Here is a 24,856-nt window from a genome sequence, read left to right on the forward strand (position 1 = left end):
ATGGTCCCAGGTTCAGCCAGAACAGAACCCTGACCATTATGGGTATCTCCTCTCCACTTAAAAAATTTTAAAGTTGGAATTAGTTGGTTTTTATGAAGAAATCCAGAGCACAATCTTCTCCCCAGTTCTAAGAAAGAAAAGTGAATATACTGAGATTATGTACAACAAAGGCATATGTGAAGTCACCTGAAGAATGACTCAGATACCCTGGTCTATAGGATTAATGTGTTGTCTTTTCACAGCTCTGAAACTGGGATTGGGGGAGTAATTATTTATCCTGAGGCCACTTCTATGTTAAAAGAGTTGTTTTATCTATAGAAAGGCCAATCTTATTTCCATTATTCAATTATATATATATACTAGTCACCCATGTTTGATGCTCAGCATCAAACAAAAAAAAATGTGGGGCTAAACCAATGATTCACAATTTTTAAGCATTGCTGCCATAAGGTTGTTGTCAGAGCTACCCAACTCTGCTATTAAAGCCTGAAAAATAAAAGACAATACATAAATGAGTAAGTTGAGTTTTTTGCCAATAAAATTGTTTATGAAAACTGAATTTCATAAAATTTTCACAAGTCTTGGGGCTGGAGTGAAAGCGTAGTGGTAGGGCGTTTGCCTTACATGCAGCTGACCCAGGACAGACTTGGGTTTGATCCCCGGCAGGTTCCCCCAAGCCAGGAACAATTTCTGAGCACATAGCCAGGAGTAACCCCTGAGCGTCACCAGGTGTGGCCCAAAAACAAACACACAAGAATTTCATAAGTCTGTGGGCTAGAGAGATAGCACAGCAAGTAGACATTTGCCTGGCATGTGGCCATTCTGGGTTCGATCACCAGCATTCCATATAGTCCCAGAGCCTGCCAGGAGTAATCCTGAGAGCTGTAAGGACTATTAAAGGATAATACAACAATGTATATGAAAATAATATATAGAATATTAAAATGATGATTTAAGGAGAAAAATATTTTTGTTAATTAAGGGTTAAAAACTTATAGTATCTTTCAAACAGAACCTAAGCCATAGTTATAGTTTTAACTTTTACAAATTTTATCATAAGCTTTAAAATAAATTTGAGGCTTACCTGCTAAAATGTCCATTACTTTCCATTGCAGATGTCATTATTTCTGTGCTAAGGCTTTCAGCAAAGCTGATGCCATCTTGTCCAATTCCACTGTCAGCAGCCAAACTGGTATTACTCAGCTCTCTCTCGGCTTTTTCAATAGCTTCAGCAACTATCTTCTCAGCAAGCACTATCTTCTTATCAAGATCAACATGAATTTGTGGGACATCAAGATGAAAAATTCTAGATTTCTGAAAGAAATTGCTGTGTCTTGAATTATAAATTGACTTACTACCAACAAATGAATCTTTTCTGCAAAGGTGCTGAGATGAATTCCCAGTGCAATCATGAAGTTCTTTCCGGTCACAATACCTGCAACTCTGACTTAGAAGAGGTGATAACTTTTCTGTATAAGTGGACCTCTCTGCTGCTTTTGTGGTCTCAGGCCTATGGAAAACTGTGGATCCTAAACTCAGTTCTAAGGTGTCATCCACTACTTTTTGAGCATACTGTTCTATTGCTTGAATGTTCTTCCCATGACTATAGCCATTTAAGCTACCTATACTTAGGTAAAATCTCTGAGTGTTTGAGGAAGGCTGAGGAAATTGAGAAAATTCTGACTCAATGTGAGACTCAATATCTTCATCACACCTAGCTTTTTCGTAAAGGCAAGAATCAGTTAAGGATTTTGGCAAGCCAGCTGCAGAAGTTGACAGTGTTTCTTTAACATCTTTTGTTATACTGTGAGCAAGAGAGGTGGAAAAACTGTACAGATCGGTGCACTCATTTCTGTGTATATCCCAAGTCCGTTCACAAGTTTTACTTTTATGAAAATCACCTCCATTTTTTTTCCTTTGTCTTTTCTTACCTGCTTCCTGATAGCATTCTTTTTTTAAGAACATTAAAGGTTCACTGTTGGTTTTAACCTGTGAGCTTTGTAGAGGCAACATGTTTGAGTTGCTCTTCATTTTAGTTGTCTTGGCCACTTCCTGCAATCCTGATTTAACAGATCGATAGGCAAGTCTATTGGCATACTGATCCATTATCAACTCACTATTCCCACCTTCCTGTTTTAGTATTTGGATAACGTGACATGCATATTCATCTGTTACACTTTCACAGCTGGGATATTTAGAAGTCAGTCCTAACATACAAGAACTAGGTGGTAATGAAAGAAAAAATGGTTCTGCTTCCCTTGAAGGTGTTCTAGTCTCAATATCCAGCTTCTCCTCTGATCTAGAATCTGGGTCCCTGTCACTGTAACAGCTGTTCTTTGGCCTGAAATGCAGGCAACTTCTAACATTTGCTACTTTCTCCACTTCTGTAATGACTTCTGCTGCCATATCACTTGCAAAATTGCATACTGTTGGTAAATTTTCATCTGAGTGACTTAACAGAGCAGGAGATTCTCTTCTCTGATTTTGTACACTTAAGTAAGAACTTTCATCATTTGGCTCTTGAGTAATTTTACTATTTAAATGGGAAGCTGCCATTTCGGTTGCAAGAGAAATGATGTTTGTGGCTAGTGCTTCTGCAAAATGCACTTTTTCCCCTAAGTGCTCTGACTTTATATCCACTTCTGGGTGCCTTCCTTCTTCTTCTTCTTCACTACTTTCAACTTCCTCTGAAAGAGATCTCATGAGTTTCAGCATGAACTCTTCTTTTTCAATAGTATGGTGTCCATTTTCAGACAAACTACCAACAGCTGAGTTGTGAGGTGTAGATGGTGGTGTAGCTGGAGCAAATTCATTAGCTAATTCCCCCTTAAGTTTTTTGGTCAACTTCTTGATATCCCATTCAGAACTTCCCTGAGATGGTAGTAGAGGGGTTGATGGAGGAGTATCAGGGATTACATTTCCATCTCTGATCTTCTGTTTATCTTCTATATGCAAACCATCTACACAGGAAAGCACTGTGGATGAGAAAGTTTGTGAATGGGGGAAAGAGTTTTCTTGACCCAAACACATAGACTCAAGTGCTGTATTGTTCAAACTATGCTTTTTCACTGATTTGTCTTTAGCAAGTTCTTTCAAATCAGGTTTCTGACTTGCCATAGTTGGGCAAAGTGGTAGTGTCTCTGAAGAAAATTCATGAGCTACAGAATCTTTATGTTCTGGGACACAAACCTTCCCTACTAAAAATGGTGAGGAAGTTAAGTGATCTTGAGCATCTAGGACTTTGGAGAACTTTTCCAAGGTCAACTGTGACTCTTCTCCAGGAATAGACAGTCCTTCCTTATATACCAAATTTTTATCTACATTTAGAATTACTGATGTGCTTTTATCTATGGAATGTCTAATAACAGATTTAGATAATCGATCAGCAAATGCATCTTTATGGCTAGCTTCACTCGATTGCAGGTCTGTGTGGTCTGAGAGAAAAGGAGAGGTGCTTCCCTTTACTATTTTAGTTGAGCAATCTGTATGCTCATCAACTGGCTTTGTAACCTTGAATGCCATCACTGTCTCTAAAGATTCATTTACCACTGTATCCACCATTGCTGCAGAAAAGTTGCCAATAATCACAGGATCACTTGTCAATTTTGAAAATTTTTTCATTTCAGTATCATCATTTCTTGGGAAAAGATCATTTGGATTATTCTGTTCTGAAGATAAACAAATATTTTTGAGACAAGCTACTTCCTCTTCTTTGCTTTTCATCGTAACACATGCTTGTTTAGAATTATCATTCAAGATATTTTCGTCAGATGACAAAGTAGGCCCTGTCTGATATCCATCAGATGACACATGATACGGAAGAAGGGCACTTCCTGCCAATGGCACTGATATAGAAGTAGCAATTCCAGAAGTGCAAAACAAAGCTTGTTGAACTGTGTATTCTTTTTTACAATCCTCTGCTGCTTTTGTCACTGGAACTGTTTGACTGCCAGAAGTGGGGGGCAATGAGACGGTTTGTGGCAATGGTACATTTTCTGCACTCATACAGTTTATGCTATCTGTAGAAACACTGACTGCTGCCTTGGTTGTGAAGGCCACATCAACTTGTGAGAGCTCAATGAATGCTTCCTGTATTACAGATTCTGACAAATCTTTTGCATATGATTTCACTACTTTGTCCTCATAGTCAAATGAGCAACACTGTGGAGGTGCAGGGGTTGGAGGGTATGAAAACTGGCACACTTCCATAATGCCTTCAAATACAAGCTCTTCAGCAAGATCTGCAGCAAACCTTGCAACTGTGTTAGTAAATATCTGCTTCTTTACATATTGTAAATCTTGTAAAGCATTTGATAAAGCTTCACTCACCAAAAAATTAGCCAGACCACTAATGGCATGCTCTTTCAGTGAAAATGCACGTTGCCTTTTCAGTTCATTAAATGCCATCTGAAAAACAGATGATGTCAATTTGATAGCTAAGTGGCACAATGCATTGGTACATGATGAGACTCCTTTCTGTAAGTCCTTGAATGCACTGCCAAAACTTTTTTCCACAAGATCTGATGCAAATTTTTGTATGCTATCTTTAATCATTAATGGTTTCTTTTCAGATTTACTCTTTGGATCAAGGCTTTCGCTCTTAAGATCTACAGCCTTCTTTCCTGCCTTTTTAATACTTTCAGTATCTGCCATTATATTCATACGCTGACTCTGAAGAGCTGAATCCAGTACTTCACTTGAAAGAATATCTGCATAATCTTCATATATATAGTGATCAGTTTCACAATTTTCATGAATCCCATCTCCATCAGTATCTGTTTGGCAAAAACACTCAGGAGTACAGCTTCCCAGAGGACTAAAAGCTGAGGATCGAATAGGGCTAAACAAACCACTTTCTTCCCCTGATGCCTTCACTGGACGAGGGGAATCTGGAGCATCACACGAGCTACTGTAAGGGGACTCTGGTTTGCGAGGAGTTGGCTTTTTAACATTAGCTGGGAGAACTGGATGATCAAACTTGAATTTCTGAGGATTCATAACAGTGGTTACAGAACAAGATTTCATATGTTTGTGTCCCTTCTTGTGAGATGGCTTCCCCATGTTACTCTCCTTTGAACATGGACAAGAAGTCTCTAAAGTTTGTTCTAGTTCATCAAACTGGTCAAAGCTATCAAAAAATTCACTAACTTCTGAGTCTGAGTCTTCTATGTCATCTTTCATCACAGGAATTTTAGGGAGATCAAGCTTTGCTTTTAAGCTTTTCTGATATCCCTCTTCATCCAAGAAAATTATAGGACTTGGACTGGAGCATTCTGATTCAGATGAATAAGCAGGGGAAGAAGAAAAAAATGTTTTCTGTACATCACCACTGTTACCTGAAGCAGTAGATGACCTATAGAAACTCCTTTGGATCCAAGGTTCAGAAATTGATGTTGTGACAGAAGTTTTCTGAGAAGGCAGTTGGTTTTGTCCCAAAGGATTCATTAGGGATGCTGAAACTTTAGCAGATGACTTATGCTGTCCAGAACTAACCAGAATCTTTACGTCTTGCATTTCCACATGGCGACCAGAAGTTGTCTGTGAAGCAGCATCACATTGGCTCCTTAATGCAGCAACATTTATTCCTAAAGAGAAGAATTATGATTCAATTATTTTTGAAGGGAAAAAATTAATTATTTAAATGAGAAGTAGAATGGCAGAATTCATGCCTTCAGGTGTGAGGTCTATGTTTAATCACTGGTAACACAAAGCAAAACTAATTTAAATTAATGGGAATAAACTTATAGTATTAACAAACACGGCATAGGTACTTTCTAAACTATATATAAATTCCCAGTTATACTAGAGAAGAAATACACCTTTTACTAAAATAATTTTATCTCCATCTGGGAATAAATAACTAATTTATAGAAAGTTTGAAGATACTATTGTGTTTGTCTGAAACAGTAATATGGTGAGCCTGCCAACAATTCAACTGTGCTAAATTAGAACCAATATATATTCCACACACTTATGGTAATGAGAAATATAGCACTAGAATTGTATTAGCAATATAACAGAAACGCAAAACTAAAAACAAGTTAACTCAACTAAAAAAACACAACCACAAGATAACTAGGGCAATCAGAAAAAAAGGTTAAATTACTAAACTGAACCAAATTTCAAATTAAATTCAACACAACAAGCCTGCTAAACAATTTTAAAAACAATCTTTAACCTAATCCTGTTTCAAGAAAAAAGCCAAAGTACTAACCCTCATTGTATGGCTTGGAAGTTTCTTCTTCTTCTAATTGTTCAAAAGCAGTGACAAAGTCATCCTCTATGGAGGACACGGATTGATTGGTATCATCATCATCTTCATTAGTGGTCTCAAGTTGGTGCTTCTGATGCAAGTGTGAGTCCAGAGTGTACCTTATACCCGTAGCATATTTACTTAGGAGACTAAAGATAAAATCAATTCTGAGTCTTGGGAATGTAGGTGACACTCTCATAACACAAAGCATTCCAGAATGATGACTCTTTGGAAAGAGAAAAGATGAGTAATAGCTTAATTTCAAAACATACATTAAAGCATTCTGAGAAGAAAACATAGAAGATAAAACAGTCTCAGAAAAAAGAATGCATGTATCTTGAGAGGTTTCTTGATGTTATGTCATTCTTTCTTTACATAGAAAATTTGTCATTTTCCAATCTCTCTTTCCGCCTTATCTTTTTCATATCCATATATTCAAATTCCACCTACTCTATCTCCCTTAATGTCACTGAACTTTAGTCTCTGTTACCTTGGCAATTATATGTTCCTGCATGACTGTGCAGCCTGTGCTTTTATTCATATAATCAATCTTCTATCTTATCACTGTAAACTGTTGGTAGGGCAGGAACCAGGATCTACACTATTTATGTGTCCTCTTTTCCGAGAGTCTCCAACATAATACCCTTATCTTCCATTCACAGAAAAATTTTAACCCCTTCTTTTAATATAAACTTTCCCAGTATAATTAACATTTGTACCTTTAAGAATATAAGAGTGATGGGGCTGGAGCAGTGGTGCAAGTTTTAAGGCATCTGTCTTGCCTGTGCTAGCCTAGGATGAACTACTGTTCAATCCCCCGGAACCCCATATGGTTCCCCAAGCTAGAAGCAATTTCTGAGCGCATAGACAGGAGTAACCCCTGAGCATCACTGGGTGTGGCCCAAAAACAAACAAAAAGAATACAAGGGTGATAATGGAGCTCATCATGAATCTAACCCTAGTTCAATTTTCCCCATTGTTTTGTCCCCCTAGGCATCACTGGATAGACCCAGAGGCCCTTAGGGGTACTCTCAGGATGTCATAGTGCACAGCTCCACACACACACACACACACACACACACACACACACACACACACACACTGTACTTCTTTTATATAGTCTTGAAAAATATATATGGACAAATGGCTTATTATTCAAAGAGCTAGGTACTATATGTAATAGCAAATCATCTCTTTATTCTTGGACAGCAATGTAAATAAAAAAAGAATATAATACTAAGAAAATGAGGCAAGCAGTTCTACTTTTATCTGTAGATAACAATAATGTTTTGAGGTTGATGGTTAAGAAAGTAAATTCCTAGAGCTGATAAAAAGGTATCAGTTTAAGAAAACTTGAAATAATAAAAAAGAAATGAATGTATATTTGCTTACCATTTACTTCACATGGTAAAACAAATTCTAAGTTAAAGCTGTGAAACAATTATTCCATCCTCCAGTAATTTCAAAGATTTTTTGAATTATATTTTTATATTTCAGTGGCTCAACAGAGGTGTAGCATGTGTACAGTTATGTATATGTAAATTAGAATCAACAATACTGAGGCATGAGATTTAACCTGCAATAACCAAACTTAAAAGATGTGCCAGCCAACATGGGCTGGCTCCTGGCAGACCTCCGTATGTGCCAGGGGCCACTTGGCCCGGCCTAGGGTAGGGGGGTCCGGACCTGGGTCACCCGACCCCACTCTCCCCCTTTCCTCCGGATCTCCAGGTGGGTTTCTGGGAGGACCTGATGGGGCACCCTGGGTTTTCCCCACTCCCAGGCCAGCTGCGGAGATTGGCCTAGGGTGGGTCTTGAGCTCTGGTCCTTGGGGCCTGGGAGGGCTTTCCTCCCTTCCTGGGGCAGGATTTTCAGCCAGCATGGGCTGGCTCCTGGCAGACCTCCGTATGTGCCAGGGGCCACTTGGCCCGGCCTAGGGTAGGGGGGCCCGGACCTGGGTCACCCGACCCCCCTCTCCCCCTTTCCTCCGGATCTCCAGGTGGGTTTCTGGGAGGACCTGATGGGGCACCCTGGGTTTTCCCCACTCCCAGGCCAGCTGCGGAGATTGGCCTAGGGTGGGTCTTGAGCTCTGGTCCTTGGGGCCTGGGAGGGCTTTCCTCCCTTCCTGGGGCAGGATTTTCAGCCAGCATGGGCTGGCTCCTGGCAGACCTCCGTATGTGCCGGGGGCCTAAGGTACCAAGGCCTAGGGTAGGGGGGCCCGGACCTGGGTCACCCGACCCCCCTCTCCCCCTTTCCTCCGGATCTCCAGGTGGGTTTCTGGGAGGACCTGATGGGGCACCCTGGGTTTTCCCCACTCTCAGGCCAGTTGCGGAGATTGGCCTTGGTTGGGGCTTGAGCTCCTGAGATTGGCTTGGGGGGTGGTGTTTGATCTGTTGGGTGGCAGATAGTTGTTCAGTTATACTCAGGCTATCACTGGCAATTTCATACTAGTCTACATGATGCAAACCGCGCGGGGGCACTAGCCCCCGCGCGAACGTATTCTCCTCCCAACCATCAGTACCCCCGATTTACCCTTCTTAACTTCAATAATACACAGTTCTAATCTCAGACCAAAGACATACAGTGGATCTAACAATCCCAGAACTATTTAGAATGACATAAATTGCACACATATATCTTTTGAATATTTTATGTATATTTTCTTTAACGGCTGTAACTCTCTCTATATTCTTCTACCATGGTGTTTCTATCCACTTTTCATCTTTTCTTTTCTTTGTAAGCTGTTCAATAAGGATTGTTGGTGGAACTGTCCCTCAGTTTAATGCCTATGATTGAACTATGTCATGGAAATTGCTGGTCTTGTTCCTATTGCCTCCAGATGCACCAATAACGCTTCATGGCATTGATCCTTCTTTGCATAGACACATTAAAATAGGAAAACACTATACCTACAGATAAGTTCTTATCTAATAAATCTCAGTACAATGTACCTTACACCCTGAACATTGATATAATGCCCTGGCACAGGCCTCAGAAGAATGGGCATCCTCCATTCCCGCCAGAACCAGGCAAGCTATCTACGAAACATCCAAGGTCTTTTATAGCAACAGCTGGAAGCAGTCCTCTACCAGGAAAGACACTACCAAGGGTCTGACATAGACCTCCTAAAAAGAGACTTCCGTTTACACTGAGAAGAAGAGGAAGCAGTCCTCTACCAGGAAAGACACTACCAAGGGTCTGCCATCGACCTCCTAAAAAGAGACTTCCGTTTACACTGAGAAGAAGAGGAAGCAGTCCTCTACCAGGAAAGACACTACCAAGGGTCTGACATCGACCTCCTAAAAAGAGACTTCCGTTTACACTGAGAAGACTTGACAACAACAATGACCTGCTCCTCAGGACATGGTTCTCTCTAGTGCCCCTTAAGTGTGAGGTGAAACGAGAGGATGCTCTGCACCATCCTGACTGCAATATGGGATATGCAGACTCCAGGACCTTTAATACAGAAACATGATACCAACAACAGAGACTATATGAGGAATGAAGGTGTATTGCCACTACAGATGATGACTTGAATTGGACAAACTAGTTTGCCTGGAGCCTAGAGTCAGTCCTGTGCCGGGAAACGTCAGGGGTAGGGTCTCCTTGTATTTAGACCATGATTTTTCTTTCCATGTCCCTTATATTTTGGTGGGCCTATGCAAACAAATGCCACTCTAACACCATTTTTTACTATTTTCCCTTGACTCCAATCCTTAAGAAAAACAACCCACTAAAACTTTTGAGGTTAACTTAAACTAGTAAGCATGTGCATGGAACTAGATAAATGTACTTTGCCCTCAATGTTTAAGGAGTTACATAAGTCTAATCTCTTTGGATTATATTGTGTGCTGCTAAGAAATAGTATGTAATACAACTGGGAATTTGAGGGACAAATTAATTGTATTGTACATGGGTTCAGTTTTGTTTTTCTTAATTTTCTTTGGTTGAAAGATCAAGGCTGGGATATCATCGTTGGGACTACCGAGAATTCTGCTTATGGGTGATTGGGCTTCCACTGTAACTTTACCATGTCCTCTTTCTTTGCATCTTTGTTGTCATAATTAAAATTAAAAGAAAAAAAAAAAAAAAGATGTGCCAGCCAAGTAAATTGGGGGTGGGAAGGAACGTGGGAACACTGGAGGCAAGTTGCTGGTAGGATTGATTTTGTAACATTGTACTTCTGAAAATCAACTATGAATAACTTTATATCACAGTTCTTTAATATTTAATTTTAAAAACATTTCATATCATGGAGATATCATCCAATAATTGAATACCTTAATCAAATGTCATTGTAAAAGCTGCCCCAAAATATTCATTAGAAATGATATATAAAGTGCACAATCTAGACAGGAAACTTGGTTTTCTACAAACAGCAGTTCATTTTCTCTGCTATCCTGAAGATCAGTCTTCAATGCTACTACCTCTGGAGACTAAATTGCTAGCTATAAAACTTGAAAAGGTTTCTAGACATATAGATTTCAAAACTTTTATTAGATATGCTGAATCTGTATTATAGTTTGAAGACAGAAAGCACTAACTCTAGTGAAATTAACAGCCTATATCACAAATATAAAAATTCTATAGAAGTTTTCTCACAGTAGCTAAGTCATTTTTCATGATTAACTAATAAACACTTAGAGAAAATTATCATGCAGTGATTTACTTTAGGTCCTAGAGTTAACAGGGCTGGATTTAAGTGTCATGTCCCATAAGTGTTAAGAGAATAACATTTGGGATTTGTATAGGGATCTTCCCAGCAGGGTTTGGTAGTGCTGGGACCACACTCAGTGATACCTTGATATCACTTGGTACCACACTTGGTAGTGGTGCAGGTTTGACAATTCCATGCTCACTCACAATACTCGGAATTGCTTTTAACTACCATTTGAATTTTAAATGGTAATATAATTCTATTTATAAAAAGGAAATAATAGAAAATTAGAGGCTTCTCTTTGTCTTTTTAGTCTTTAGTCCAACATTTATCTTTTAGATGAATATACACAATGTAGTGTCTCTTACAAGACAGAGCAAGCAAACATCTGTGCTAATAAAAGTGAAAGGAAAGGGAGTTCACAATTCCATGACATAGGCCAGCTGAATGCTTTTCTTTTACAGAGATTTTTTTTGGGCAACTTCTATCCTGCATCCACACAACACCTATTTCACAAGTTCTCTTCAGTGTGCTCTAGATACAGTGGTCCTCAAACTATGGCCCGTGGGCCATATATTATATTTGTATCTGTTTTGTTTCTTCATTGAAAAATAAGATATATGCAGTGTGCATAATAATTCGTTCATAAGTTTTGTTTTTACTATATCAGACCCTCCAATGGTCTGAGGGACAGTGAACTGGGCCCCTGTTTAAAAAGTTTGAGGACCCCTGCTAGAATATGGATGAGCATTTATTACATATAAATGTAAATAGCGGTTGGTGCACTAAGTGATATGAGAAATAATCCTATGAAAGAGAAAAAATAATTTTCTCATTAAAAAGTAGTTACTAAAGCACTCTTACTAAAAGGACTTGAAGCAATGGTAGGCTTTGTTTATGTTCTACTATCAAATCAACACAATGAGGACTAGATAGAACTGAACTTTTCCGTGTTTCTGTAATATTTCACAGATCTTGGTTATTTGAGTTTTTATTTTAAAGAAATGATCTTGTTTGGAGCAATGTTGTTTTATTTACAAGACAAATAAATAACTGATTCCTTTTTGAAAAAAAGAATTGTCTATTTAGAGCAGGGGTCTCAAACTCATGGCCCGCGGGCCATTTGCGGCCCTCCGTAAAACATTTTGTGGCCCTGCCCTAGAGGAATCTTCTTTTGTTTTGTTTTGTTTTAGTTGTTTGAGTCACACCCCCCAATGTTCAAGGCTTACTACTGACTTTGCACTCAAGGATCACCCCGACTTTGCCTCCTGCGGCCCCCAGGTAAATTGAGTTTGAGACCCCTGATTTAGAGCAATAAAAAAGATGTTACTCAGCTACTAACTTATGCCTCATTCATAGTATGTGAATATGTAGAGGCAAGGACCTTGGCCACCTCTGAAATAACAAACATTCAAAATTTTACAAAAAAACAAAATTTACCTGGTTTAGAGGGCTACTGTTCATAGCTGATGATTTATTTATATCCTTCATACAGATTATTTCATTTTCATTTAGGCTGCAAAAGTGCAGTGAATTCAGAAGAGCTGGAAGTTCCAAAGAAACTGCAGCTAAATCCTAATTTAAAACATAAATAATACAATGAAGAACATCAAAGAATTTTGTTAAAGTTCCTATAAATGTGGGTCTACACCCGGATCCTAAATCAATTAAAATTTTTTTCTGGTTCGTAATAGTTAACATACTATTATCATCCACAAATTTTTTAAATCAAAATTAAAATGTACTTTTAAAAATGCCTGCTCTTTCAGTCTTTGAAACAGAATAATAGCAAACTTTGAAAATAATTTAAATATGAACAATTAGGCATTTAATGGCTTCGACAGCAAATGTCAACTTCTAGTGTTCAGGTTTAACTATAAAACTTTAAATGCAGGTTTTTTGGCTAAGAAATATTTTTTCAAAACTGTATTTATACTTGCTAATTTTTTTAAACATGTTTATAGCAGTAATATTTAAAGAGAAAGAAGTTTGGGATAAATACTCTGGATACTTCTTTCTGTATTTTTTTTTTACTTTAAAGAGCACTATTATATTGTTGGCATAACTGATCATAATATATTTGTTGCCATGTAAGTGGGAACAAAAATAAATAAAAAGTAAAATAAGAAGGAAGAGAGAGGTTGAACAAACAATGACAAGGAAATTTGTGAAAATTTTTCTATCTCCAATGAGGTCATTAAGTAATTGTCAGAAAGTCTAGTAAGCTCTTTTTACTAGAAGACCATTCTGTTACTTCATTTATTCTGACCATTAGGTGGCTTCAGAAACACATAGCATTGTAATTGGTTTGTTCCTATGGAGATGACAGTTTTAAGTGTATACATACTCTCAGGGTTAAGCTCTCTCTGGCACCCACCTTAAGTTCAAGCTACTTCCTTCAAGCAAGGGACCAATCAAGACACAGAGTATAACTGTCATTCACCTAATAGACATTATTCATAAAGAACCATAAGTGTTATTTTTTATCTATAAAAAGATCCTTGACTAACACAAAAAGAAACATAGCTTTTTTCCCACAAGTTTTTAAGCAGCGTAAAGTTGATTTACCACACACTTGAACCATTCCTTTAGTAACTGTGAAGTTTTTCTTTGCAGATCTTAATCTTAAATATCAGTCCCTCAGTAATTATTTGTCTAGCAAAAAGGCTCAAATATTCACTTTGGCTAATCATTTCTTTTATAGAGATTTTACTTTTAAAATTAATTCTAGGGGCTGGAGCGATAGCACAGCTGTAGTGTGTTTGCCTTGCATGCAGCTGACCTGGGATGGACCCGGGTTTGATCTTTGGCATCCCATGTGATACCCCGAGCCTGCCAGAAGTGATTTCTGAGCACAGAGGCAGGAGTAACCTGAGGGCTGCCAGGTGTGCCCCCCCCCCAAAAAAAATAAAAAGTAATAACTCTATCCGGTTTTAAATGTAATAATCTGTTAAAGAAGTCAAATTGTTAAACCCATCAAAATTATAAAAAGCAGTCTTCAATTTTTTAAGACTTGGTAGTATATAAAAGGCATTATGCACTGAATGAAGAAAAGGTTTGCCAATGGTTTGTAACTATCTCAGATAAATGACTGTTGTGGTCTCCTAACCTTAAACTGCTTTCTATAAATAATATTCAGTGAAAATGCTGAAAGTGAAACTATTCAAAGCACACTCAGAAGTGCTTTCAAAATGTCATCTTTTAAACTTGAAGGAGAAATGACAGTAGAAGAACTTAGTATAATTTTTGTCCTAACAAGGTCAATTTTTGAGTATAAATTTATAAATGGAAGTTTTATAGTCCTTTCCAGTTCAACAAATCAATCTTACCTGAATATGAGCAGCATCTGTCTCTTCATTAAAAGCTAAAAATGTGACCTGAATAAAATAGGAATAAAGTTCCATTGATTTTTTAGCATCATGCCTCAATAGATTGACAGTTGACACAGAAAAAATATTATCTTGACATACTGACTGTCCTGACAGAATACTTTGGTTTTTTTTTCAAGGTGATCAAAATACAGTGGCAGGTAGTCTGTCTTGCACATAGCAGACCTGGGTTCATTCCCTAGCACCTCATATGGTCCCCTGAGACTGCCAGGAATAATTCCTGAGAGCAGTGCCAGGCAAAAATTCTAGGCAATGCTGGATATAGACCAAAAGCAAAGCAAATCAAAAATTATTTTCAAGGGTTTTCAGTAGATATACTTCCATAATAAAAAGCCTTCCGCCTTCAGCCTCCCAACATCTTTTATTATTATTTTTTTTTAATCTTGGGCTATACCAGCAGTGCCCCTGGCTCTGCACTCAGGAATCACTCATGGTGTTACTCTAGTGAGCATACGAAATGCCAGGGATCAAGCTTGGTCAAGGTGTGCAAGACAAGGACTTTAGCCACCATATTATCACTCTGGTTCTTCTCTTTCACTTGCAAGTTCAATCTTCTCAACACTTATCTCACATATATTCATGTCTCTCCATTGTCCACTTCCATTTCTCATTTATACATGTAAAAATCCACTCTCACCTAGCTCCAGTAATATGTCACTTCCCCTTAAAAACTTTCCATGTTTTCCAGTGAAAAGTCTAAACTGAGATCCACAGACTTAAAATCGCTGATTCCTTCAACATTCCAACCCTTTAAATCATACAATGGGTACCCTTTTGAGTTTAGGGTAAGTCTGGGATGTTCATGCCATAGGCTTCATAGTAGTAGAGAGCCCCAACATGGATCTCCATTCTTGGGACATTTATGTCTGTAAATGAATTTCAATATACAAATTCCAAGTTTACTGAATAATTTCAGCAAAGCCTTCATTAGAAGTACCAACTCCTCATTAATTCTCTGTGATGTCACTTCCTTTCTTCAGTGCCCATATACAGATTTTGCGAAAGTTTTTATAAATTATACTTCTAAGATTAATCTAATAGAATGAAGATTCATCATTCTATTAAGTAAAAAAAGTTACATAAAAATAGAGTGGATACATACAAATTTTAAAATTAAGTGTGGAAAATACTGATTAAAAAAATAGATCAATCTACTGTTAGGGAAGAACAGAAGTAAATATCCAAACCCTGAGTCCTGAGTCAACAACACTAAAATCATGAGACAAACTTTAACAACCAAACTTAAAAAGGGGCCTTTTATGATGGCAGGCTAGGTGGGGTAGGTGGGTGGAGAGAGAGGGGTGGGGGACCAATGTATACTAATGAACTCTGGTGAAGTGAGGTTGACACTGATGTTGGGATTGGCATTGAAACATTGTACATCTAAAACTTAGCTATAAATAACTTTGTAAATCACAATGGTTTAAATAAAAAATAAATCTATAACAGAATGATGGAATTATAAGTGTTCTTCCTTCCTTTACCATTAATTCACAGGATTAAGGCAGTTCATTTCTTTTTTTTTAAATAAATTTTTAACTGAATCACCATGAGATAGTTACAAAACTATTCATGATTTTCAGTCATATAATGTCCAAGACCCATCCCTTCACCAAGGCACACTTCCTGCCACCAATGTACCCAGTTTCCTTCCTGCTTCCGTTAGCCTCCATCTGCCTCAATGGCAGACATTCATAATCTCTATTTCTCCCTTTAAGACACTGTGGTTATCAATAATGTTGCTGAAAAAGTATCTTGCATATCACTTCACCTCCATTCAGTACCCAGTTCTTATCCAGAGTGGTCATTTCTAACTATCACTGGCATGGTGGTTCCTTTTATGCCCTAACTATATTCCCTATACTTTGTGGCTTATAATGTTGTTAGTGAAAGGGTATCCTACACGTCCTATCAGTACCCAGTCTTGTCCAGAGTGATCATTTCTAACTATCATTGTCCTAGTGATTCCTTTTCTACCCTAACTACATTCCTTTGTCTTTTGTGGCAAGTTTCCTACCATGGAACAGTCCCCTGGCTCTCATCTCTATTGTCTTTGTATATTATTACCATACTTTTAAAAAATATATCCCACAAATGAGTATAATCATTCTATGCCTTATCCCTCTACCTCTGACTCATTAAAAAAAATACACATTGCTCCACTAATGCCTTGTGTCCTTTGTGCAGGGGTCATGATAATCTTCACTGTATCATTACAATTTTAGTTTATGTGCTGCCTAAGTAAGCATTTCATTTCTATTTTATGCTTTCAATAATTATTATTTTTCTACAAGTTCTATGTAACTTCTATAACTTGAAAAGATCATTTTATAATGTATTTTCTTTATCTTTTACATCATAGAAAAGAATTTTCTATATGAAGATATTCTAAACTATTAAGTCAGTATTATGATCAAAGAAAAAAGTAAAAAATATTTAAATGATAGTAAATGTAAAATAAAATGTTACTAAGAAAAATAGCATAGGGAAAATATAAGCAACACTCCATATAATCATAATAGTTTAGAACCTTATATTACCCTTATATATTTTCCTTTTGGTTTGTGGGCCACACCTACAGTGCTCAGGGGCTTACTGCTAACTTTGTCCTCAGGGTTCACTCTTGGTGGGCTCAGGGAACATATATGGTGCTGTGAATCAAACCAGCTTTGCTGGGTTTTTGCTCTCATCCCAAGCAAGGCAAGTGTTTGATGCACTGTATTCTCCTGCCCTTTTCTTCTAATTTTTGCTATTACGTCAAAGGGAAGTTAGTAAATTTCTAGATATCTAAGTAAGTTACTAATCACTAGGAGTCTGTTTTCTCATTAATAAAATTCAAGGCAAGACAACTCTGTTCACAGCGATAAGGGTTAATTAGATGAGTAGTTTTGGTTTGGGTGAGCAAAATAGTTTTATTGAAAGATATTTAGAGGTATGTGAGAGGAAAGAGGGAAGGGAAGAGAGAAGAGAAGGAAAAGGGTAAGGGACAAAGGGGGAGAGAGACAAAAAGAGAGAAAGAGAGATGTGTTCAAAAGAAAACACAGGCTTGAAAAGGCAAGAAAATGATCCTAGATCAGTGGCTTTTTTAACCACTGGTCAAAAGAATAGCTGCTCTGCAGGTACAGAAATCCTGAGGAACCCTAAGTTATATAAAATACAGGAACATGCCTAGGATAGAGCTCTCAAAAAGAAACAAGTTTCCTTCCTTCCTTTCAAAGATACTTGAGAAATGTACAGCCCAAAGAAAGAAATTCCTTCTATTCTTTCACATTTCCTTTCAAAGAAAACAAGCTGACATGAGGTTTTGAAGATGCCAGCAGTTCTAGATTTTCCCTTGAGCAAAGAAAGACTCCCCACAGAATGTGGGCTGAGTAAAATACTACTAATTAAGTAAGAAGCTGGGGGAATATGGGTTGGAAAACTAAAGACAGGCAAAGGAGACTTTCCACGCACTTGGCAACATCTGACATAAAGAGTAGTTTAGCTTTACTAAAATTTTGAAAAGGAGTAACAAAGAAAACCAAGCCATTGAAATTGAGCTGACAAGAGAAAAGAAGTTAAGTCTCAGGACACTAAAGGCACAAAAGGTATGCTCATTCTATGGAATCACTTCAAACAGTTTCTCAATGAAAATAATGGAAATATCTCCCCAGCACAACAATAATCAATGTTTTTAATTAAAGACTTTATCTCAAACCAAAAAAATAATATATTTTATCAATATTAAGTTTAAACAACTAAAATCCTTTTCTTTGGTAATACAGAAGTGTTAATGGAATACAGTTTTACTGCAGAAAAATATTCTAATCCTTATAAACTGTAAGACTAGAAACATTGACAGAGCAATGTTAACAATAGTGAGCTTAAAAAGAAGTTTTTTTTTTTTCAGTAAAAATATTAATTGGAGGTCCAGAGAGATAATGCAGGAGTTAAGGTGATTGCCATGTATATTATGTAACCCATAGCACTACATCGAGTACTACCAAGCTCACTTCTGAGCAAGGGTCTCTGAAAAAATTTTAATTTCAAAATAAAACAATTGTGTCCATTTTTAACTAAAGCACTGAAATTGTACCCATTAAAACTAATTATAACCTAAAATTAATAAAATAAGCATAAATTTTAGGTTAAAGATAAAAATTTAAAGTAGGACTTATTAAATGAAGTAAAAGGCATCGGATACAGTGCTGTATGTCAGATGAGCAGTCAATAATGCCTGAGTGAAGAGAGGCTGGTATGCTGGTAATGGGTATGGTTTGGAATTAAGTACATGAGATGAAAACAATCATTAAAGTATTATAAATAACAAAACTAATAAATCAATTTAAAAAAAGCTTAAAAAATGATACTTATAGATCCCCGCCCACCAATACCATCTCCCTGAAGGAAAAAAAGACTCGGATCTTACACGAAATTCCCAAAGAAAATAATGCTCACTGTTATCACCAAGATAGTCAGTCTGATTCTGGCTGATATCTATGACACTCTCAGAAAGGTAGGGGGAGGGAGTCAGACCCCCCTTTCTGCATGAACTACAGCAGCCAAATGCCACCCTACACTATCAGGCAAAAACAGCTAGGTTCCGTAACTCAGCCTTATTAAACTGCCAAACAACCAAATTTGTTTTAGATCCTGGACAACTCCTCAATATTTTATAGTAGTATCAACCCAGTAGAAGACTCAACTTAATAAATCCTTAGTAACTCACTCACTGACTTTAGTAACACCATGGAGAGATATAGCAATCATTTTAAATTGACCTGTTGATCTAAGTTTTAATTAACTCCATTTGCCTTTGTATTATAACAAACAATGTGAAGAATATTTGTTTGTGCCTGCATGGAGGCAGGCTATGGTAGTGTTTGGGATATTGGGGACACTGGTGAAGGGAAGGTGACACTAGTGGTGTGAATGGTGTTTGAAAATTTAATAGCTGAAATGATTGTATTATGAACAACTTGGTAAATCAGTATTATAATAAAGTGTATAGAATAAATAATGCTTAAGGGTTGAATTGTATGTCCTCATTATAATAGCCTAAGATATGGTGTTAACTGGTATTTAAAACAGATTCGTCCTATATGCAGATTAATATGCAGGAATTTTAACAATTTTAAATAGATCATGTAATTCTACAATGATTCAAGATAAAGGGTTCATGTAATTCTACAATGATGAGAGATAAAAGGTTGGGGAGATTGCTTAAAGAGCTAAAGCACACATTTGGCCTGCACTAGACCTAAATTTGGTCCTGTGCACCTCATGGTGTCCTAGTACCACAGGATAGTTCCAATTCACTACCACCACCACCAACACACCTATAATGTACCTGAGCAGGTCCCCATAGCCAAACAGGATCTCCATAAATGACCAACTGGCCCCTAAGCACTGCTTAGGAAGTTCTTCAAGGCAGGGGGAAGGCAAGAAAATACATTGTGGTTAAGTAGGACAGGACATAGACGAGAATGCGTCAAACCTCAGATAACTTTGCATGTTCATCCTGTCTTAGACAGTCCTCTGCTGATATGCTGCATAGTTCCTTTTCACTCTGTAATAAAGATTTCACAGACTGGAACACATCTTCACTGAAGCTCTAAAAATAAAAAACAATTTGAATTTATTTCATTCTGAGACAAGGTAAAAGTTGCCAAAGATATTCTATCTCTATTTTTATTAATTTTGTTTTTTGGGGGACACACCTGGAATTGTTCAAGGCTTACTCCTGGCTCTGCACTCAGAGATCACTACTGGCAGGGTTAGAGGGAAGGGTTTGCAGGGGGCCACATGTGATGCTGGAGCTCAAACCTAAGTTGACAGTATGTAAAGCAAATGCCCTTCCCACTACACTATTGATCCAGTCCCTAGCTTTCTTTAAAGAATGACTAATTAATTTCAACTTGCATCTTTATATATATATATATATATATATATATATATATATAAAACTCAATTCAGCTGAGAAAAAGAAGAAACAGCTAAAATAGAGTTTTATACTACTTGAAACACATACTCCAAAGTCCAGGTATTCAACCATTGGAAGAATACAAGGCCCTCACACCAACTTCACTTATCTTACATTAAAATCCAATAGACTATGGTCAGAGAGATAGCACAGTGGATTGGGAGCTTGTCTTGCATGTGATTGACCAGGGTCTAAATGTCTACCAGAGCCTGCCAGGAAAGGTTCATGAGTGCAGAGTCAAATGTAACTCATGAGGGGCCGGCGAGGTGGCGCTAGAGGTAAGGTGTCTGCCTTGCAAGCGCTAGCCAAGGAAAGATCACGACTGCGGTTCGATCCCCCGGCATCCCATATGTCCCCCCAAGCCAGGGGCAATTTCTGAGCGCTTAGCCAGGAGTAACCCCTGAGCATCAAATGGGTGTGGCCCGAAAAACCAAAAAAAAAAAAAAAAAAAAAAAGTAACTCATGAGCATCACTAGGTGTGTCCCAAAAACAAAAAAAAATTTTTAATTAAAATATAAATAAACCCCAACAATTGTATTACTCATATTCAAGTCACCTGCAAAATAGAAGCAACTTATATATTAGGAATAAGATGATGCATAATCTTCACTTAAGTATTCTAGTGACAGTTATTAAATCTGTAAAAAAAGTGAGGACACAGTATTCTTGACAAATATATTTAACTAAACTAAATTAAGTCTTTACAGCTAACTTCTAGTTTATATAAAAAATTAATAATAAGAAAATAAAGAGCTCCAAAATAGCTAGATACAGAAACAATCTAGAATGTGGAATACTATACAAGGAATGAGAAATGACCTAATGCAAGTAATCTAAGATGCAACTGGGGATGGGAAGTGGAAGCACTTTCTGTGTGTTTTCTTAAAAAAGGTAAATTTCTAGGAGTTCACTTGAATAACTTTTTTTCTGAAAAGAGAACAGTAGGTCAAATGCTGGTCTAGTCTATTCCAAAGATCAATAATGAATTGAAAGAAAAAGAATAAGAAAGTGGAAGATGCTTTAGATTAAAAAATATATAGTCATAACCATCAATTAAAGTTACAAACTAGAAGCTTAGACTGACCCCAAAATGGGGATGGGGTAGGAGGATGGTGAAAGATATTTTAGTGGTAATAAAAGAAAGCAGAGTATGGCTGAGTATTAGATAGAAGGGAATTATATTTCCTTTTCTCATGTGGAAATATGCTATTATGGGGCTGGAGCAGTGGTGCAAGCGGTAGGGTGTTTGCCTTGCATGCGGCTAACCTAGGACAGACCACAGTTCAATCCCCCCCGGCAGCCCATATGGTCCCCAAAAACAGGAGTGATTTCTGAGTGCATATCCAGGAGTAATCCCTGAGCATCACCAGTTGTGGCCCAAAAACCAAAAATATAATAAAATAAAAAATAATAAAGAAAAGAAATATGCTGTTATTACTAAGAGAAATATCCAAGGGAATGTTGGAGGCCAAAATAACAGTAACAATAATAGTAACAATAGTAATCAGTAATACTAGTAATAGTAATCAGTAATATTAGGGGCCAGAGTAGTGGACAGTGGTAGGGAGTTTGCCTTGCATGCGGCTGACCTAGGATGAACTGCAGTTCAATCCCCTCCAGCATTCCATAGGGTCCCCAAGTCAGGAGTGATTTCTGAGTGCATAGCCAGGAGTAACTCCTGAGCATCACCAGGTGTGGCCCAAAAACCAATAAATAAATAAAGTAAGCAGTAATATTAATAATAATCAATATTGTGCTTGAAGAAATGGTCATTACCTCGCATTACCTCATATTTTCTTTGTTTTCCAAATTTGCAGGTACTCTTAACTTAGATTTGTAACAGCTAAAAATAAAATCCAAACATTTCCTAGCTTTCTGAAAAAAAAGAGCAACTAGATAAAAATGTAGGCCTGTCTACAAGCTCATGAGAACACCAAAAATTAGAATTTGAAATGATGAACAAAAAGACAAGCGTTATAAAACTTCTATTAACTAAAGTCAAAGACTACTTTTAACATATAAGCACTGGTCAATAGTAACATATAGACGCAGGGGTCTCAAACTTGCGGCCCTCCGTACAACATTTTGTGGAATCTTTTTCTGTTTTGTTTTGTTTTAGTTGTTTGGGTCACACCCCCCAATGTTCAAGGCTTACTACTGACTTTGCACTCAAGGATCACCCCGACTTTCCCTCCTGCAGCCCCCAAGTAAATTGAGTTTGAGACCCCTGATAGAGGCTAATTAGATAATACAGGTTCCAATAAGGCGTCTGCCTTTCATGCAGTGGAGTCCAGTTGGATCCATGCACAAAGTGAGTGCAGAGCCAGGAGTACCTCAGAGCTCTGCCACTAGAAGTGCATGTCTCAAAAAAAAAAAAAAAATGTCATATAACACAGAAGAGGAAGCTGATAAAAGGCTTACCAAAGACAACTAACCTTCCATCCTATTCTCTATTAATTCATGCTCACAGTTTCTTAAGACAAAAATGTCACTGACAGTATCACAGAAAAGGAAAATGGAGATTCTTGTTCAGAGTACAAAAAACGAATCAGGAATGATTCTGGATTTCCCCACAAATATTCCAAATCTAGGTTGGAACACACACGGACATGTGCATGCACACAAAACACACATATGCAAACTTAAACTGTGAAGAAATGGGGAAGCACTGCAGTGTGATAAGTTCATTATCTAAATGCCTTTATAAAAACCATTTTTATTTTTGCCAATATTTATAGTTTTTCAGTGTTCACTTCAATAAGTTCATTGAAAACACAAAAATTCCAAAGTTGCTTAACTTTAGAAAGTAAAATCATTATGTTTATTATAATGAGCATTAAAAGGAACTTGTCATAGTAAGTGAACTTACTTTTCTGACAGATGCCCTGATCTTCATATGTCTATTTCTGAAGGTCTGGAAAGACGCCATAACTAAACTGCTATTGTATATGTCATCAAAAAAGAGTTAATCCATAAAGCACCTTTAAAGAAGAAAAGAGAAAACAACATTAATTTTAGTCATTCAAGTATTTTAGCCTCAAGCAATTTATTTAAATTGTTTTTAAAAATAATTTTTTTAAAAATTGTCACACAAAAATATAAAGCAAACATTTTAAGCCACAAATATTACACAGCAACCCAAAATAAAGATTTTAAAACCATATAAATATTGGCACCTTTATGAGATTTTAAATTATTACAAAAGTCTTATCTTTAGATTGATCTTACAACTCTTATTACAAATAAGAAAATATTTGGAAGTCTTAAGAAACATTTGAAAAAATAAAAATAAAAGGGCCTAAGAGATAGTAGAGCTGGTAAGGCACTTGCTTTACATACAGCCAAACAAGGTTAGATCCACAGCACCAAAGTAAAAAAAAAATTTTTTCTTTTAAAGAGAGAATTGTAAAAAAAATCTGAATGTTCTTGCCTCCCAAAAGTTACTTACTAAGGGAACAGTGACTGTTATAAGTATTCTTATTTCTTGGGCAAACGAATTTGATAGTATAAAAAAGAACATGAAATCTGAATATATCAGTGATATAGGTCAGCTATGGGGTAGATCAAAAAATTCTTTATATGAACACCATAACAGAGCACTAAGTTAAAAAATACATTCAAGTTAAATGATTATCCATTTAATTTGTATTTAAGCACTCACACATTCCTTTATTTCGTTTTATTTAAGGGTCACACCTGCAGTCCTCGTGACTCTGTGCTTAGGGATCATTCCTGGTGGTATTCAAGGGACCATATGGGATCAAAGCCAGGCAGGCCATATGTACAAGGCAAAGGCCCTACCCACTTTGTTATCACTCTAGCTTCTCACACATTCTTATCTTGGGAGAAACGCTAATAGAAGTGTCTTAAGGTTTTTTGTTTTTGTTTTTGTTTTTTTTTTTAGGCCACACCTGTTTGACGCTCAGGGGTTACTCCTGGCTATGAGCTCAGAAATCGCCCCTGGCTTGGGGGACCATATGGGACGCCAGGGGATCGAACCGTGGTCCGTCCTACGCTAGCGCTTGCAAGGTAGACACCTTACCTCTAGCGCCACCTTCCCGGCCCCGTGTCTTAAGGTTTTAACAATGCTTTTATAAGATATTTGTAAGAGCTGGAATCAACTTAAATATTAACTACTAAATACCATTTAGTACTTAAAAATTACCCACCCATGATAATGTATTCATTCTCTCTAAATCTATTTGCAATAAATGCAACTAAAATTTTGGAATCAATACAGAATTTTTTTTGTTTTTTTTTTGTTTGTTTTGTTTTGATTTGGGGCTATACCAGCAATACTCAAAGGTTACTTCTAGCTCTGCACTCAGGAATTAAAAAGAGGTGCTTGAGGAACCATATGGAATGCTGTGGATCAAAACCAGGGCTACATGGAAGGCCCTATCTACTATCGCTCTAGTCCGTCAATACAGATTTTTTTAAATGGTCAAATTAAAAACTAATTAAAAATTAACTATAATCGAACTGGATATAGAATAAAGTGCCTAATTAAAGCTTTAAAAATATTTGGGTAACATTAATGTATACTGTTAGATTTATAAACAAAAGCACACAGTATCCATCAGAACTGAAAAAAA

General features: G+C 37.1%; 1 protein-coding gene and 1 non-coding gene across 2 annotated transcripts in view; both read right to left on the reverse strand.

The window, feature by feature from the left end:
- The window catches only part of AKAP11 (A-kinase anchoring protein 11), a 53,997-nt gene that overhangs the window by 16,440 nt on the left and 12,701 nt on the right, over positions 1-24,856 (reverse strand). Inside the window, exons 2-7 of the mRNA XM_049778740.1 lie at positions 23,131-23,242; positions 19,776-19,892; positions 14,240-14,287; positions 12,351-12,485; positions 6,215-6,479; positions 1,085-5,585 (exon numbers count right to left, since the gene is read on the reverse strand). Coding sequence (XP_049634697.1) covers positions 1,085-5,585; positions 6,215-6,479; positions 12,351-12,485; positions 14,240-14,287; positions 19,776-19,892; positions 23,131-23,190 — 5,126 coding nt within the window. The 5' untranslated portion in view covers positions 23,191-23,242. The remainder of the gene's footprint in view (positions 1-1,084; positions 5,586-6,214; positions 6,480-12,350; positions 12,486-14,239; positions 14,288-19,775; positions 19,893-23,130; positions 23,243-24,856) is intronic.
- Positions 16,443-16,548, reverse strand: LOC126017167 (U6 spliceosomal RNA). The gene has a single exon (XR_007498825.1). It is a non-coding gene; the product is annotated as a U6 spliceosomal RNA (small nuclear RNA).

The sequence above is a fragment of the Suncus etruscus genome, chromosome 8 (assembly GCF_024139225.1).
Source record: "Suncus etruscus isolate mSunEtr1 chromosome 8, mSunEtr1.pri.cur, whole genome shotgun sequence".
Taxonomy (NCBI): Eukaryota; Metazoa; Chordata; class Mammalia; order Eulipotyphla; family Soricidae; genus Suncus; species Suncus etruscus.